We start from the raw sequence: 17,197 nt of genomic DNA, 5'->3' as shown, positions 1-17,197 counted from the left end.
TTGTTGTTTTTTTACCTAAAAAAAAAGTACACTTCATATTTTAATGTGGTGATTTTATTGCTTAGTTTTCTGTTTTGCACAGGAGTTAAAAAAACAAAAAACAACCAACAAATGAGTGGCTAAGCAATTTTGCAGCTTCTGTCAGGTACATTTAAAAAAAAAATGAAAATAGATTTAGTAATGGCTAGGAATTATTATTTGTATGATTGTGAAACTATGGGAAATTATTCTTTGTGGTTTGACTTATGTATTTCAAAATGACAAGAGAAAGTATCAGTTATGTGATGTATTGTTTTCTTGAAACATCAAATAATATACATGTGTCTAATGTCCAAGTACTGTCTGTCAATTTGAACCTCTAATAAGCGAAATTCATATTTTTTCTTTCATGCATTTTCATCACAGTAAATAACCAATGAAAACACGTTTTATTATATACAGTGCACATCTTAAACATTATAAAACAGAAATACAGCATACATGGATGATTGAGTTTACATTTCTTCATAGCCTTAGCTTCAGTGAATCTCTGTGATTGTTTTTCCTAAAAAGAAAAATGTTTCCTACATAATCGCCAATGCATTATCTGAAGCATCAAGAAGCAAGTTAACTGTTAATCCATTTTGTTTTGGTGTTTTCTTTCTTTGGAGCAGGGAAAAGCTGAATTTTCTATTGCCATGTCCAACGTAACAATAAATTGGTTTGCAGAGAATATGTGAAAATGGAAAATGTACTCAAAGTGATAGTTTGTTTTGGGAAAAAAAAAAAAAAAAAACACGTATCCTTGCATCTAGCAAATTCCACAAGAAAGCAAAGAGCTGTCAAACGCGTGTTAAGTATTTACATGTGTAACAAAGTCAAACAGCTAATTGTGGCACGTACTTGGTAAAAGACAGCTGTGGTGAGTTTTAAGGCAATATTCACAGTAGAAATTTGTATACAGGTATATTTATATATTACATTTATTATCCACAAGTGCTCGTAATGGACAATTCCTTATGACAAATGATTTAAGAAAATGTGGCTATTTCAGTTTACATCACATTTTAAAAGACGGATGCACTGGAGTTTGCAATTTCATTCAAAATAAGCGGCAATCTCTAAATAGGAAGGAATGTCAGCATAAATACATGAAACAGTACAAAGAATATTTCACCAAATAAATAATTGTACTTGGTTTTGAGTTAAAAGGGGGGTGAACATTTTCGGCCGGAAAGTATTTGTTACAAAAATAGATTACAATTCAATTGATTTGACATTGTTTGCATGGAGGCAGAAATGAAATTGTATTTGCATAACTTCTGCTGATCAAAATCATTGTCATAAGCATTCCAGCACGCCCACGACCTTTGTGAGGATAAGCAGTTTGGAAGATAAATGCAAAATTTGTTTTAAAATTGCCACTCCGTGGATAAATATTTTTTTAACAATTAAGAGTTTAGAGTTAAAAGGGTCCCTCAAAGGAATGACAGGCATCTTTGTACAAATGCATATAAAAAAATCTTCACACCCTGTTTAAAGGTTTTTGTGATATATATATATATATATATTTTAAAAAAAGTGAGACCAAGATCAATCATTCCACAATCCATAACCCCCCCACACACTTTGAAGAATAATCTGTACAACTCAACTGAAAAACATAAATATCTTTTCACAACAGAGAAAATATTCGGAAAAGTCGACCAGAACATCTGGAATTTATTTAAGAGGCACTTCAAATGATGCTGAACAGAGAGTGTCATATAGTGGAGTCAAACACTACAAGTAGTTCACCAAGCAAATTATTCCATCACTACTTTGATTGGTGGCAGGCTCCCATTAAAAATTTTGAAGGTGACTGGTTCAGGGTGTGCATACTTGTGCAACAATATTATCTCAATTTTTTAAATATTTTTTCTTCAATGAGTTTTACAATTGTAGGTCACATTAATGGAGGGAAAAAAATTGAGCTCAATATTTTACATCACAAAAACAGGCAATTCTTCAAGGGTGTGTAGACCTTTATACTCAAGGCATATTCATATCACAAAGCAAAGTGTATCAAATACTGTATCAATTAAACTAAAGGTGCATAGTGAGTTTTTGTTCATATTTACATTAAAAGACACCAACCTAATCCCTAAAACTAGTGGGCTTGGATTAGTATTGTTGTACCGCTTTTGTGTATGATGAATCTTTATGGCCCCTATAATGACTGGCAGAAAGCCGGCACTGTCTTCAGGGTTTTCTCACATTATTTCTGTTTATCAGTGCTTTCAGAACAATTTTGGGACCACCTAAAATATCCTCGGCCACCCCACGGCCCCCCTCAAGGAAAACAGCTCCTAATTATTTGCTTATCGTATTATCAATTTCTATATCACTTGAAAGAAATGTGGGCAAAGGGAAAACATAAGATTTTTTATACTGATACAAGATCATGTATTTTTTTAAAATAGTTTCCTTAAATACTGAATTGATCTTAATCCCATAGCATACACATAAGGTGCATCATGTTAAAGTCTGGTGTTGGTTCAGGTTTGGCCTGAATCCAGATTGTTCTTCTGAGTTTGATGACTTTCCTAGCTCATGTTGTCTTGCCTTTGGCTTGTCCAAGCGTCTGTGCTCACCAGTGCTCCAGATGAAGGTCCATAGCAGAGTTTAGGTTAATGTCAGAGACATCCAAGAACTCTGCGTTGAAAATGCTCGGCACAATGGGCGCCGGCACGTTGAAGGCGGTGGTTGAGGTCGGTGACGTCAGGTCCAGCCACTCCATGGTCTCCCACGGTGTTTCACTGAAAGCCATACTGACCATCCCCTGCACCTCGGGGATAGCAGACACCTTGTTGAGCGGTGAAAGAGGCGTGTCCAGCAGATCTCGGTTGGCCCCGACCTTCTCCTGTTGGGGATGGTGAGGGTGGCGCTGGTGATTGTGGGGACTGCTGTATCCTTCGCTGTCTCTGTTCCCGCCGTCGTCTTCTTGGTGCCCGTCATCCGTGGCCATCTTCACCGAGATGGGCTCCCCTGCCCTGCTCATTGGGCCCAGCAGAGTCTCCAGGTGGTCATAGTGAAGCTGTGTGGGTGAATGGTGGTCGTAGTGGCGGTGGAGCCTTGGGACCAGTAGGCTGGGGTACCCTGAGAACACAGTAATGACTTTGGTTACAGAAGACCTCTCCTTCTCTTCTCTGGCATTAGCTGGCATCTCTTGAAAGGAAAGAAGATGTTTCGTTATAAATATATCCATAGATGAATGTATGGTAGGCCATCCTCTAGTCATCATGGCGATCTGAAGGAAACTATGACTATGATTTGGCCCGTGACAAACAAAAGTTTGACACCCCTGATCTAATTGATCCAATGCAAACATGCTAAGTGTTGCTCAGCAGCAGTTCAAGGTGGTGATTTTATTTTTCCACTAGCAGGCCTGTATATTTATTAAGGAATAATAACAAGGGCGGCTTTGCTTAGCAAAGAAATACCTCTCCTGCTTCGCATCAAATAACATATTAAACCAAGTGTGACACAAATCCAAATATTCCAAATAAACAATAATGTTGAGCTATTCTGCAGAATACTAAGACGTGGCTCTTGGTAGTGTGGCTCACGTCACTGTAATTTTTAAATACAATAGAATTCAATGTAGAACATGAATGCTGATCTGAAAATTGCGCATTATAACCTTTTTAATCTGATTCTTTTTAGAGCTTGTTTAGTGGATCCATTAGATTGGGCGAGGCTACGTATCTAATGCTCCTGCAGATGAGTTATTTTAGCATTTTTCTTACCTCCACTTTCTATGAGAACATCCAAAAGTTCATCCATCTGTTGACTTCTGGTCAGTTGCTGTAACACATAAATTACTGAACGTAAATAATATTGATTGAGGGATTTCACTTGGAACAGATGAAGCCATTAAGCAGTCTACAGATTAGCAGAACAGTTACTGAAGCATTTCTTGAAAATGTTTGTTGTCAGATGCTTTTTTTGAGCTCAGGTGGGTTAATTTCTTGTATTTCATGGGGTACATGTGATCACGGCTTTTGATTTATTTATTTTTGCTTTTCTTTCAACCGTAGGTACATGCGACTACTCTATTAAATAAATAAATACAGTCTTGCTGTATTGACTGTACTATTTTTGCTAATGACCCTGACCAACATGTAAGTAGAAATTTAGTTCACAATTTTAATCCGTTCAGTGACTTCATTTGTGAATCGAAACGGTTATAATTGCCCTTTTATTATGCGTGGTTAAAAATAAATACAGTATAATATAAAAACCAAAAACAGTGCAGAGGATAGAGCAAATACAAGAAGAAAGATATACAACAGGTGATGGCAGAATGGAGAGAAATGCCAGTTGGCAAAATAATAATAATGCTAATAATAATAAATGAAGGGCCAGCCATGATTTGTAGAATTTGAAGCTTGGATTCAAATTTACCTGCATGACTGCATCCTCATAGCATGGGAGCTGGTTTAAGTCAGACGAATGTGAACTATTGAAGGAGACTTGGCACTTTTGGCCAACATGACGAGGAGGGGGCAAAAATGACATCTACATGAAACAGGTGAGAAGTGACATTAGCTCTGAGGTGGAGCTTACCAATCGGGTCTTTTTAAGTCATGAGAAAAAAAAGTTGAAGGAACAATCAATTGGGTCTTTGTAAATGGCGGTTTTATGGTCGCAAAAAAAAAAAAAAAAAGTCACGGAAATAAAGGACAAATCAGGGAAATCTGTTGAATTGTTCTTTACCTTTGGTTGCATATTTGGGTTGCCAGGCTTGGCTGAGCCGCTGTGATTGAGGCTATAATCAGATGTATTGGAATAAACTCCCTGAAGGCCTCTTTGGTCGGTAGGATAAGAACAGTTGACGGGCTGAGAACCATTCTTATGGGGTACCTGCTGAAGAAAAGATGCTCAATGTAACCATCAAGCCACAGCCCAGTCTACTCTAAGGGAACTATTTCAACCTTAAATGTCTCACTCATGATTTAAGGTGTGCTCATACCTGCATAATGCATCCTCTAGTATTGCAGTGGGAAGTAGGGTGAGCGCAGCCGTCCCTCCCCATGGAAGGTGTTTGCATGTAAGGGTTGCTCGGAGACGATGGCTGGGGACTTCCGGAAGGCTTTCCGATGGGTGAGTCTTGCGGCGAGCACTGCGGACTGAGGAAAGCAGTCATGGTGGACGGGCTGCCCGAGTTCATACAATGTGGCCCGCAATCACCCCCCATATTGGGGAGCATGCCATTGCATTGTCCCATGTCCTCCATGCAGTTCCCTGGGGAGCTCTTGATATGTTTGGAAGTTGAGAGTGGACAGCTTGAAGACAAGGACATTGGCTCTTGTTTGATGTTCACTTGGTAGGGATGATGGCCCATCATTTCTGGAGTTTGATTATGCATGGGTAGATTGTGGGGCTCAGATGGAGTGATGGTGCCTTGTGGTGCCATGGTGCCATAGCAACGCTTTCTCTTGTGAAGCTGCATCTTTAGCTCCTCGACCTAAGAGCAATGGTACGAGAATAAATATTTGACTGAATGCTGATTTATACCGTACACAGTGATGGGAAGCTTCAAAATTGCTTCATGAACCAGTTGTCTGGGATTTGTACGACACTAGGTTCTCACCTGTCTTTGTTCCTGGTGTAGCTTCCACGTCAGCTCTTCAATCACCTTTTGTTTTTCTACCAGCATTTTGTCTTTTTCTGCATCCATGCCAGTCATTCCACCCTCTCCTGATCTGGATCCAGCCCCTCCCAGGCCATCATCCATGCCCAGCTGACCTGGGGATGCCTGCACAGCAAACTGCGGTGGAGAGGACATAGGCACATCGCTGAAGCTGTCTGGGAGTGAGCCACTGAGGGACTGCTCAGAGGATGCCGGTGAGATAGGTGGGGTAGAGGAGTTGCCGGGATAAGGGTAATAGCCTCCCTGGGAAAGCGTGCTGGAAGAGGACGGAGACTGGTAAGAAGACAGCGAGCCCGTCGGAGTCACGGGGAAGGTCACTGTGGTGATATCGGAGGAGCCCGATGGAGATGAGCCGGTATTGGAATCCTTGAAGGGCCGGAGTCGCTCAATGAGAGCCGTCTTGGTACCTGACACAGGCAATCCACGAATACGAAGATGCTGCCGGAGCTCTGATACCTGGCAAAACAAAAAAACCCATAATATTTACGTGGCATTACCAAGAAGAGAATTAGAACCGCACCATGGTAATAAACTCTAGCACTTACTTTAAGGTCATCCAGATTGGCTGGTAGCGGCCCAGGCTTTACCGGGGAGATGTTTTGGTTGGGATATGTGGTGTTGACTGGTGAGGAAGAATTGCCGTCTCCAGTGTTGGATTGGCCACTGGGTGTACAAACTGACAGCTGATCACTGGACCTTCTAAAAATCAAAGATTTGTCACTTTTGGTTTCAATGATATTGTCTCTGCTCTTTGCCATGTTCTTACTTGTGCATGTGCGCCTGCGGGTGCGGCTGGTAACTGAAGGCAGGCTGTCGCTGCTGAGCCTGGCCCTGCATCTGCGTGTGCTGTTGAGACTGGGAATTAGTGTGAGCGTGTTTCTGTTGGCTGAGGATCTGCAGCTGCAGGAACAGCTGCTGCTGCTGGAGGAGTCGGGCGTACGCCGAGTCCATAGGTGGAGGCGACTTATCAGCTTTTTGGTCTGGCGGTATATACTGGTGATATTTCAGCTTTTTCACTTTGGGCTTCACGTCTTTGGGTTTCTTATGGCGGTTCTTGTCCGATGTCTTGGACTGTTTTCAAACATATGCAAAATATTTATCAAAGATAAGAACTTGACATTCCTAATGGACCAACCTTGACAATAGCAGGAACCGGAATTGGGGGGCTGGCATGGTTGTTGCAAACTCCAGAGAGTCCTTCATCCCGTCTTTGGTCAGACGGCTCTCTGGTCGTGCCCTCCTGTTCGCAAACAAATATAAAATATGTCGGGATCAATATTTATTCATGCATCATTTTGCGACTTGTGCTTAATCTTGTTTTGTACCTCTGGCATTTTATACTAATTCTGCATGTAAAATACAAATAAATCAAAAAGAAACAAAATAATATTCATCCATCCAACCCCCTCCAATAGGATGTAGTTTTCTCTGACGCCACAGGGTGGGAGACCAGATTAAGATATGACCGACTATAGAACCCGTCAAAGTGGGCACAAACAAGCAGATGGACATGGAGGCCAAACCAGTCACATGAATACATAAATGTTTTCCAAGGTTGCTCGTACCTGCTGTGTGCTGCTTAGCGTAGGTGAGGAAGAGGACGAGGGCATGCTGCCGCCCAGCTCAGACGAAGGGCAGGCCGAACCCTGAGACTCGTCACTGTGATGCTGTTCGGGAGACAGGCTTTCACTGCTGCTGTCCTCCTCAAAGGCATACGAGTCCTCTTGCTTGGGGAACTTGCCATGGTTTACTGGAAAGATAGAAGATCCACACAATATAATTCAAGGATGTGACTCGTTTGATTTGGTTCAAAACCAAATTTGAGTATGTAGCTACGAAAAACAAAATAGCTAGATAAAAAAATTTGCAAAAGAAAAGTTGGCCCAGATTTGATTAATTGACCCTTTATGAAAATAAAAACGGATACATTTTTTTAAATTCAATCGAATTGCTTACATGTTTGTATGGTGTGCTCATGGGTGCTAGACATGCCACCTTTGACTTGCATGTCTCACTGACACCTGGTGCACACTCAGTGTGGAGGTGTTACGCCGCTCTGCTTAAACACCGACATAGCCACTTCACATTGGGATTGGCTGGCTTGACAAGCTCCTCGGTCCTCATTGGACGAGCTGAGAGTGTCTATCTGAGAAAGCGCAGTGGTGTAGATTGCTGTGTATGTGTGAGGGATAGAAGATTGTCTTTTTGCATCCAAACATGTGACAACCCAGAACAGATCTCTGCTTTCAATCAAGGTAGTGGGCTCATGAAACCCACTGACCCCTTGCATGAAGAGACTGAGGTGGCATAATGAAGGAAGCTTGCACTCTACAAGTGGCTGTTTAAGAGTTATGGTGGGTCACATACTTTCCAGAATTACTGCACAGGTCGGGAGAACCGTGCTCATGGTTCAGCTCTTTAAGGTGACGGGTTCATGCTGCAGGCAAGGCACAGCCTGATCCCGTCAGATGGCTTTGTTGGTGGCTCGCTGGAGCCACACGTGCCCGTTAAAGCTGATACAAGTGCCAAAACGACCCCCCCCCCCCTCCACACACACACACATATGAGCACAAAAACACACTTTCAAGAAAGCACGTGGGCCTAAATACAGCTGTGGCTCATCCCAATAAAGCACTTGTATCCTTCTGCAGCAGTCGCGTAAACCAGTTGACCGCATCTTTCGTTTACTGACTGATCAAGGCAAACAGAACCACTAAGCGCTATAGTCAAACATGTACACTGTCAGAAATGATAGTATAAAGGCAGCTCAAAACGGCAAGGGGGATTCCGGTCCAGGTCGGACATTTTGCAATCAAGTGCATCCAAGCTGGAATCAAAGAGGAGAGCAGAAGGGGGTTTCAAGAGGGCTCCCCAAACACTTGAACCTCCCTAATAAACAATGATTAAACCTCAAGACAAATACGCCAGAACTTTAATCACTGAAATAAGGATTCCAGAGAGTCATAGCTGATCTTCTTAGTATTTTACAATCCATTTTTTCCCCATTGTTTATTCTTTTTTGTGTATAATATTATAAAAAACTGGAGTCGTGTTTAGTCATTTTAGTTGGTGCAAAAAGACATAAACTCAAGTGCACCCTCGCAGTATGATTAAGTGTGCTCAATTATATTCAGGTATAATTAGAAAAGCAGCATGCTCTTTCGAATCAGGCATGCTGAGAATGCTAATGTTGAATTGCAGGTGCATTAAATAGTGTGTTAATACACTAATGGGGTGGGGGGGGGTCACTTCTCTGCTGATACCTGTCATGGTGAGGGCAGAGTCTAGCGGAATGATATTCTTTTGGAGCAGCTCCAGGGGCCCTGGCCTGAGAGCCAGTTTCTCATTGAGTTCCTCTGCGAGACGGCCTCGCTTTAACCTCATTTGGTCCCCCAGTGAGGAGCTGGCTGAGGCCGAGTCTGGAGAACACACATCAGGGCCACACCATCAACAACACGGGATAGCGTAGACTCGAATATCGGATTGCATTTACTCAGGAAACATACTCAAATACCTTTGCAGTCAACGCACTTTAAGGCTGAATCTGAAATTAGAATTCAATAGCTTTCACTCGATATGAACTGACTCAATTGAACAAATGATCATTTTTTTGCTTTGCATTTTTTTGGTGGGTTAAAAATGCAACCAAAGCTAACTGAGGGACTCCAAGTGTTTTCATATTGTGCTTTTCTACTCTGCCATCTGTCCAGCAGCCTCACGCCATGTATAGCAAGAGACTTACTGGACAAATAAATGAACTGGCTGTAATTAAAGGTCTTGCAGCAGGTGAAATGTTCAATCTTTCACAATCTCGCTCCCTTTAAGCTAGTACAAATAATCACATCCAGGGCAAACCTGCTTGGACGAGAAGTGAGGCGAGCACAGCACAGCACACCAAATCATTTGGATGATCTGAGTGTGAGACAGAGTACCAAAACTTATTTGGTCAAACTGAATTTGAGCAAATGAAGGATATTTGTGCTGAAGAGGGTATCTGATGAAAATGTATAACATTATATTTAAAAAAAGCAATCCCGAATTCAAGATATCTCTGCCAATATCATATTTTATTCATTTTTGGCTCTCAAAAATCAAGCAACTTCACCTTCATGGGATCTGATTTGACTTGGACTTTCCATTGTACACATCAAATTAGATCCAGAAAAAATATGAACTTGTTAAAACTGCACAAATGATCCATCAAAGGGATGAAGTAGTCTTCCTTCAAGAGTAACTTTGAAAAGCCATTTGCTGCCCAGCGTCAAGATGACATCATCATCTGTTTATAGCCGTGGAGTCTGTCCTGCTGTCCCAAACACCTCTCCTGTCTCTCGCCGGCCTGATTTAATGTCACAGAGTTTTAACATTGTTTAAACAATGTAACCAAACTGCCTAAAAACCTGCTCAACAACTGCAAATCTGGCCCACATAGGTAGACTGCAACATGATCCGCTGAGTTTGAAGCTGGCTTACGCACTTTCAAACATTCACCGGTCGAATTAAAACACTTGAAAGCCATTGTAATACATATACCTTTTGACTGTATTTGTCAAAGGTAAACACAACACTAAGAGCTAGAACGTATGGTGCATTAGGCAGGAATCGTTCCATCCGCAAAGGATTTACACACCAGTCAGAAGGGCTCGATTGGGATGCTTGCTAAATCTAATAAACAGCAGATGTTCCCTCCGTGCCCAGTGCCATGTCCGTCCGTCTACCTCGCCAAAATAATGATGCCAGGCAAGCACTCTTCTGAAAACACATTGGGTTTAAGGCTAAAATGAAATGGAATAAACTCATGCCACTCTCCTGTAATCAATAGATAAAAAGCCATTTAAAATGAGTTGTATTTCCGCTCGCTGCCTTATCAGTGGCAGCCTCCTGCAACCTGATAGGACAGTGCCGGACGGACTTCTGGATTCTGTTCCCTTGCACACTTACCAACCGTTTATCTGGGGATGGCAAAGATACGCTTCAACAAATCCTTTGCTTGAAGTTTAACCGTCATGTTGAGACGCGGGAAAATCATATTAACGCAACAATACAAATCCTACAAAATAGAGATCAGGACAACTGGAAAGAATACATTTGAAGGGGTCCTTAACCCATTTGTAGCTCCTTGGGTTCTTTCATACCAAAGTCAAGCAAGTCTTGATTGTGTGTATTTCCAAAGGTCAGCATCAAATTTAGATACAATGAATATGAAGACTTGGCAATCCCTGGAGAATGGATAGAGAGAGGGCCTCTTGCATGTTGGCAGTCAATACGAAACAACCGTGTTGAACTATTACTGCACAGCCCTGACTTGAAGAGCTGGAAAGGCCGCAAATCTAGATTTGTGTGCACTCTCATTCCCGTCGGGTCTACGTGTCCTCATCATTATGTCTCAGGTGACATTCAAGTATTGAAGTCAATATTTGGCAGGTCTCGTTTGGTGCCGCTCGGTACGGAAATGCAGTGTTGTAAACAGGTCATGTCGATGCGAATGTGCTCGCATATCAAATTGGGACTGAGTGCGTCCTCCACATGAAAGCATTCCACGGTGGTCATTCAGCCACTTGTCTGCTGACTCACTGGCCGTGCTGTCTCGTTGCAACGGCACCGTTTTTGCATGGTCCAGCTGCTAGTGGAATAAAAATACTATTTATCCACTTTGAATCAGGAAAACTCTTTAGTACTGTTGAGATTTTTGGAAGAATTAGTTTGGATATATGAGATGAAAATTTCACAACCTGTCCCAGTTATTGTGTTGCTTAAGTATAAACAGACAAAACAAGCATGCAAACAAAATATAAAGAATTAGCAGCACAATCAAGAATTGTAAGAAGCAACAACCACAATGAAATTTCATGCATGCAACGTTAACATTTTGTTTGCTGTTGCGGCATGCACAGAATGGCAGAAGCTAGCTGGGAAAACCCTCCAAGATGCTAAATATGGAAGCATTCATATGAACTCTATTATACTATTACAAGAAGGATTTATTTTTATTTTAAAAAATCTTAAAGGTACTCTGAGGCATTTTAAAAAAGTTGTTTATGTTTTGGCCCCAAAGACTAATATGGATACACTGGACTTTAATCTTTATTGACCATATTGAAACATTTGTAGACTTCAATTTTGTTGGGCTTTTGTCAGGTTGTGTAGTCGTGGTTTTTTTTTATGTGTAAGGATGTTTTTTTACCTTAATTATTAAATAAAAATAAAAAAAAAAATAAAAATGCTACTCTCCATAAATATTGGTAATATAAAAAACAACAACTATTATATCGGTACTCTGATCGGTTTCATCGTCTTCAATGTAAGGACCAAAGAATGATGCAGAGGCCTACCAAGAGTCCATGTCGGGATATTATTTTCAAGAGTGTGTATGTGTCCGTCTGCTGCTGTGTTGGCGGGTGTTACTCACGAGGCATGATGCCTTGGTCTGCCAGCTGCTCTCGTGTCCTCCTCTGCTGAAGTCTTAACTGTAGCACTGAAGGTGGAGGAGGGAGGGAGAGAGGAAGAGGATGATGACAGAGTCAGGCAGACAGATAGCCAAGACAAACAGAAGGCAAGAAATAAAGATGTGGAATGAAAGGGACAGTAAAAAAAAGCAGGGGAAATTATATTTGCTTAGCCTTAGATCAATTCAAAGCATGATGCACGTTTATTTTACACTGACACGTTGCTGATGAAACGAACGCTATATTTTCACAATTGATGATTCTTTTGATGATTCCATCGTTTAATCGAATAATCAGGTAAAGTTTCATTTTGCATGAATTTTCTCCCATTGACTATTTATCAACACTGACTTTTTTTAAATCAATTCTGGTACTGATGCGGTGATTGTTTTCCAAAGTAAAAGCAGATGTTTGCAAATATTGAGTTTTTGATTAAACACTAACGATAAACATGGATGACTACACAAATTAATAAATCATTACTATTAATAGGCTCACGTTAGGAAATATCTATAAAGGTCTATAAACCATGACCAGATGACTAAAATAGTTGTTGATTTTTTGAATTTCATCATCGATTCGTAATTTTGACGGAAAATGTGAATTTCACGCAATCTGATGAAATGAACACACGTATGTATTCTGTGCAAACAGGGAGAAAAAAACAAAGCGGCTTGCTCACAAATATTTCTGCGAGCAGGATGTCGGCAGCGATAAACAGTGCTCCTGGCTTTAAACAGATCTGTTGAGCAGTGTGTGGTCCTGAGGGTGTGCGCGCACTCCTGCATGTTTCATGTGTGTATGTTGAATTGTACAAGAAGAGTCGATGTGGGAGTACAAGGTCATAAACATCAAGACTCCCCCGCGTCTGTCGGTCGACTTGTGTCGGTCGGTGGCTATCCTTTCGGTCTTTGTTTCCCTCCCTGCTGCTATCTGAAGGTCTTCTGACATCCTGGATGTGACACACAAGTATGAAATGTTCCTCCTTTTCTCCAGACTCTCTCTCATTTTTTGGTCATTTTCTGTTTCAGGTGCTTTGCTCCCATTTGAAGTCAGTCTGCACAGGTAAGCGAGCGCGACGCATTTGCAGTAAAGCATCTCTGTTATGTAAGTGGAAGCGCTTAAGCTTCTCCATCTGACATCTGCTTTAGTTTACAGTGACACAAGTCATGACCCGTTAGCCGCATCATAACAGAGAGGATGTAGTTGCGGAATGTACGATGACCAAAACACGGAACGGAAACAGCCCCCATTGGGGTTTTGTTCTACGTTCTCCAAAAGCAGCACATATTTCGTCGGCGAAAGGAAACAGGTGTTTTCTGTCCCAAAAAGCCTCCGCATCGTCTATGATTTTAACTCTTCGTCTCAAAGTTAATCATTCTTTGTGAGACACGCACCAGCTGCCTCATTGTTATGGAGAGCCCGCTTTCAAACGTATGAGCCCTTTTTTCTCATTTGTTTTCCAATGTGGGTGTCCCGGTACACAAATGCAATACCGTATTTACAACATTTCAGATTTATTGCGTCAATAAATCGTCTCCTTGCCCGGCCGGGCTTTGGTAAAGTGACGATAATTCCATGCGGTGAGATTGTGATTTGAGAAAGGCACAATGTAGGAATGAAAGAAGTTCCACACAAAGTCAATATTGCTAATGAGGCAGGTCGAATTCCCAACATCAATTCCCAGAATTTCCCCTCAAGCAGACAGAAATGTGCTCAGGAGAGATGTACGAGCACAACTGTATAAGTTCTCATAAACAGGTATTCCTAAATAGAATGTTACTGTTTATTTTAGCGCAATAGCCGTGAATTCCCATGAATATAAACTCGCCAATCTTATCCCCATGCACGCCGGACAATCTTTGGCAGATTTGTGAAAGTAAGCCTGAGGTAGTATGGAGAAGAGTCAACAGGTCATTGCAGAAAAACGATGGATCAGATTCACTAACATTGACTCAGAGTCAACAGCTGGACTTTTTTCTTTTTTTTTTTAGTGATGTTCAGGTACGCACTGGATCATAATTGAAAAGGAAGCAACTTTTAAAGATTCACTAAAAATACAACTGCTACATGACTTGAGGACCATTGAAATATTTTTATTTATAGGATCCGCTTTTGTAACTCGGTCGATTTGGCAGTAGGGGACACCCTGTGACATCAGTTGGATTTTTTTTTTTTTTTGACACCTTATCAGTCAGCTATTTGACTTGCTAATCAAAGCAACATGAGAAGCAGTCCGTTACGCGCTCACCCAAAACACTGGTCGGTCCGCGGGGAACACTTAAAGTCAGATCTTTATCTTTTAAATTCAACCATGCAGCAACAGTTCCCATGGCTTTGATAATGTGGCTTGTAAAATGATCAGCAAATTGGTAGTCTAAATGCCTGGATAAAATGCGAGCTTCTACCATTAAAAAAAAGCAAAACCAAAAGTGCCTGACCGCGGTTGAATTTACGAGTCGTTTTACTTGACTTACGCACACTTTTTCAACTCATGAATTCAGCCTTGTCAAGATTAATCCATTCTGACTGTATCATCAATTCGATCTGGAGTAAGATGACCTTTATGGGAATAAAGACGTCTGTCTCCACATCTGTGACAAATTAAGGCAGCTAGCTCCTCACCCAACCTGAACATCACGTTTGTAGTGAAGCATCCCGCCCGTGTTCCCTTGAGCACGCTGGGTCATTTCCCACCCTGCCAATCTACTCTAAACAGCATAAAAGGAAAAGCCCCATTTAGTCCGCCACTCCTCCAATGCAATTACATTTTTCAGACACATGCTCTTGTTATCTCAGTACGTGCAGCATTAAGTTTCGTTACTTTGAATAAGAAGAGCTTTCTGGAAACCAAAATGAGCTTCTATCTGTGCCACCATCAGTTTGATTTTCTTCAGGGAGGTGGCAGTGTTGCACACATACGTACGTACGTACTGTATACAAAGTCGAGTGCACAAACACATGCTCAGATCACATCTTGGAAAGTATCCATCCATCCATCCATCCATCCATCCATCCCTCCATCCATCTTCCACATGCTACTGCTTATCCTCATTATTTTCTGTTTATGACACAAAAATCAAACTACAGTTTTCCCTTCCTGTAAGGAGTTGCCGGCGTGTACGCTGTTTGTTTTTGTTTGTTGGCAAAATATTTTTGCGGCCTCAAATGAACGCGTCAAATTTTGGCAACTCCCGATAAAACAATCCAGGAAGTGCTTTGCATTCTGGACATTTTTTTTTTTCATTCAACGATAAATGAATCTTAAAGACAAAATGTAATTGGTATAGAACAAGATAGTTGTTGTAAGCGGCCATTTAAATCAGTACCTCAACTGTTGTTTGATAAGACCAGGTCCACTCACCCACATACATGCACCATTAGCTTCCAATTCAACCTTATTAAGATAACCTCCAACCTTGCAGCAGTCCCCAATCTCCTTTATCAGTATGCACCCAGCCAGAGTGTCAAAGTAACTGGTTTCTCTCAGCGGCTGACGTGCAACAAGTGCACTCGCCGCTCTTGAATGGCACATTTTTCTACGACTGAAAAAGCCATTGAAAGTTCTTTGAGCATCCTTTCACGTTTGTCTCATCTCGTATCCCTGCGTATTACGAGCACCTGTCGCTTGGAGCTAAGGAGCACATCGTGAGTGTCAACACAAGTCGTTCTTGAGGACAGGCAAAGGGCATAATGAGTCCACCATTGTGAGATGTGTTGACAGGCAAACCACTTGCAAAAGGCACACATGTTGATCTAGAGAATCTCGAAAAGAACAGGTGTGTAAAACCATCAAGTCCTTACCTGATCTAAACTTGCTTCGTATGAGTATGGAGTGTTCGGAGCCCAGAAGAGTCATAATGCTTTAGAGTACAGTTCCAGGGTTCAAAAGTTGCAAGATACAGTCACGCACACCTGGGCCCGTCTTGGTGTCTTCTGGACCCCGAGACTGAGATGATTTGGAGTAGACTCTGCCTATCTCATCTACAGACCTTGCAGAAATTTCAAGTGGTCAGTGTTTACAGCAGCCGGCGGATGGATCTCCGAGTGCTCCCCTTCTCTCCCCCGGGGGATTGATGTGGAAGTGTGTGAGTCTTGCTAAGGCTTTGGTCCCATCTAAGCTGAGAGCTCTGAGCTCGGAGTCAGGAGAAGCACACAGAGATATGCCCTGCTCTGGGAGGGGCTAGGCGGCCCGGGGGTTGCGCTAAAGAGGAGCCGGAGGCTGGACGGGGTTTGGCTGATGACTTCTTCCTCCCATGATACCAGTGTAAATATATCTCTGCCTATCAGCCCTGCTGTGTGTTATTGGAGGGGAGAGCGGAGGGAGAGTCACAGAAAAAGTTCAAGCTTGAGCTATCCAAAAACTTTTTACACTCTCCATGAATCAGACCTACACACGTACGGGTACATTTGGTGCAAATGATTAGTTCCAACTGTCACAAGTAAACTGCCAGTGTCTGATGTGTGGTTTGAAACACTTATAGGCAGAAATCATATTTTTAAGACCAGGGGAAAAATTTGTCTTTGGTGTAGAAGGCAACTTTTCATGCTTCCTCCGATCTTTTATAGAAGCATCCAGCTGTGATATTACTCTTGAAAGCAAAATAGTAGTGGAACAGAACAGAGAGGTTGAATTAAGGCACGTCAAGAGGCCGTCGGTTGGAAAATTCATCGTATGTCTAAATTTGCACTGAATTTGAATAGCGGAAAATATGAAGTTAAGTTTCATGGCATTGAATAATAGAAGTGGCAGTCTAGTCATTCTACAGGATTATCTTATCAGCAGTTGGATGCAGATGCTCCACTCTGTATTTAACAAGTCCCCCTTTCGCCCAGCTCCTACATACCAGCCAGATATTTGTCCGAGCAGAACTAAGCCGCTTGCCCGCTCCTCTTTAAGCGATCCGTCAACAAGATCCGTCCGTCTGTTGGTCATGCCAAGGCCTTCTCGGAGCTTGTTTATCCATTTGAAGCTGGAATGCAATGTAATACATAAACCAGTGACACAAAAACCATTTGCAGTAAAGATTGTTTGAGTGATGAAAAAAGACATTGTTGTTCTAGGGGGCTACCAGAT

General features: G+C 41.9%; 1 protein-coding gene across 8 annotated transcripts; it reads right to left on the bottom strand.

Annotated features, from left to right (window-relative positions):
• Positions 1–36: 36 nt before the first annotated feature.
• Positions 37–16,372, bottom strand: myocd (myocardin). Of its 8 annotated transcripts, none has more exons than XM_088360167.1 (13): positions 15,925–16,372; positions 12,084–12,149; positions 8,938–9,093; positions 7,240–7,424; positions 6,810–6,914; positions 6,441–6,745; positions 6,220–6,373; positions 5,615–6,130; positions 4,994–5,488; positions 4,738–4,884; positions 4,426–4,539; positions 3,768–3,825; positions 37–3,117 (listed from the first exon to the last, which is right to left on the bottom strand). In XM_088360167.1, exons 1-13 carry the CDS (start codon positions 15,977–15,979, stop codon positions 2,609–2,611), a joined length of 2,865 nt encoding a protein of 954 aa, XP_088216293.1. In that variant the 5' UTR covers positions 15,980–16,372; the 3' UTR covers positions 37–2,608. The 8 variants fall into 8 exon arrangements, with proteins under 8 accessions (XP_088216293.1, XP_088216292.1, XP_088216294.1 ...); XM_088360166.1 differs by having other exon boundaries at positions 4,738–4,887; positions 15,925–16,370; XM_088360168.1 differs by lacking the exon at positions 12,084–12,149 and having other exon boundaries at positions 4,738–4,887; positions 15,925–16,368.
• Positions 16,373–17,197: the final 825 nt, after the last annotated feature.

The sequence above is a fragment of the Syngnathus floridae genome, chromosome 18 (assembly GCF_059516105.1).
Source record: "Syngnathus floridae isolate MCC-2025c chromosome 18, RoL_Sflo_1.0, whole genome shotgun sequence".
In the NCBI taxonomy this organism is placed as follows: Eukaryota; Metazoa; Chordata; class Actinopteri; order Syngnathiformes; family Syngnathidae; genus Syngnathus; species Syngnathus floridae.
Note: the sequence above shows the minus strand (reverse complement) of the source record. Positions and strands in the feature narration are given on the sequence as shown.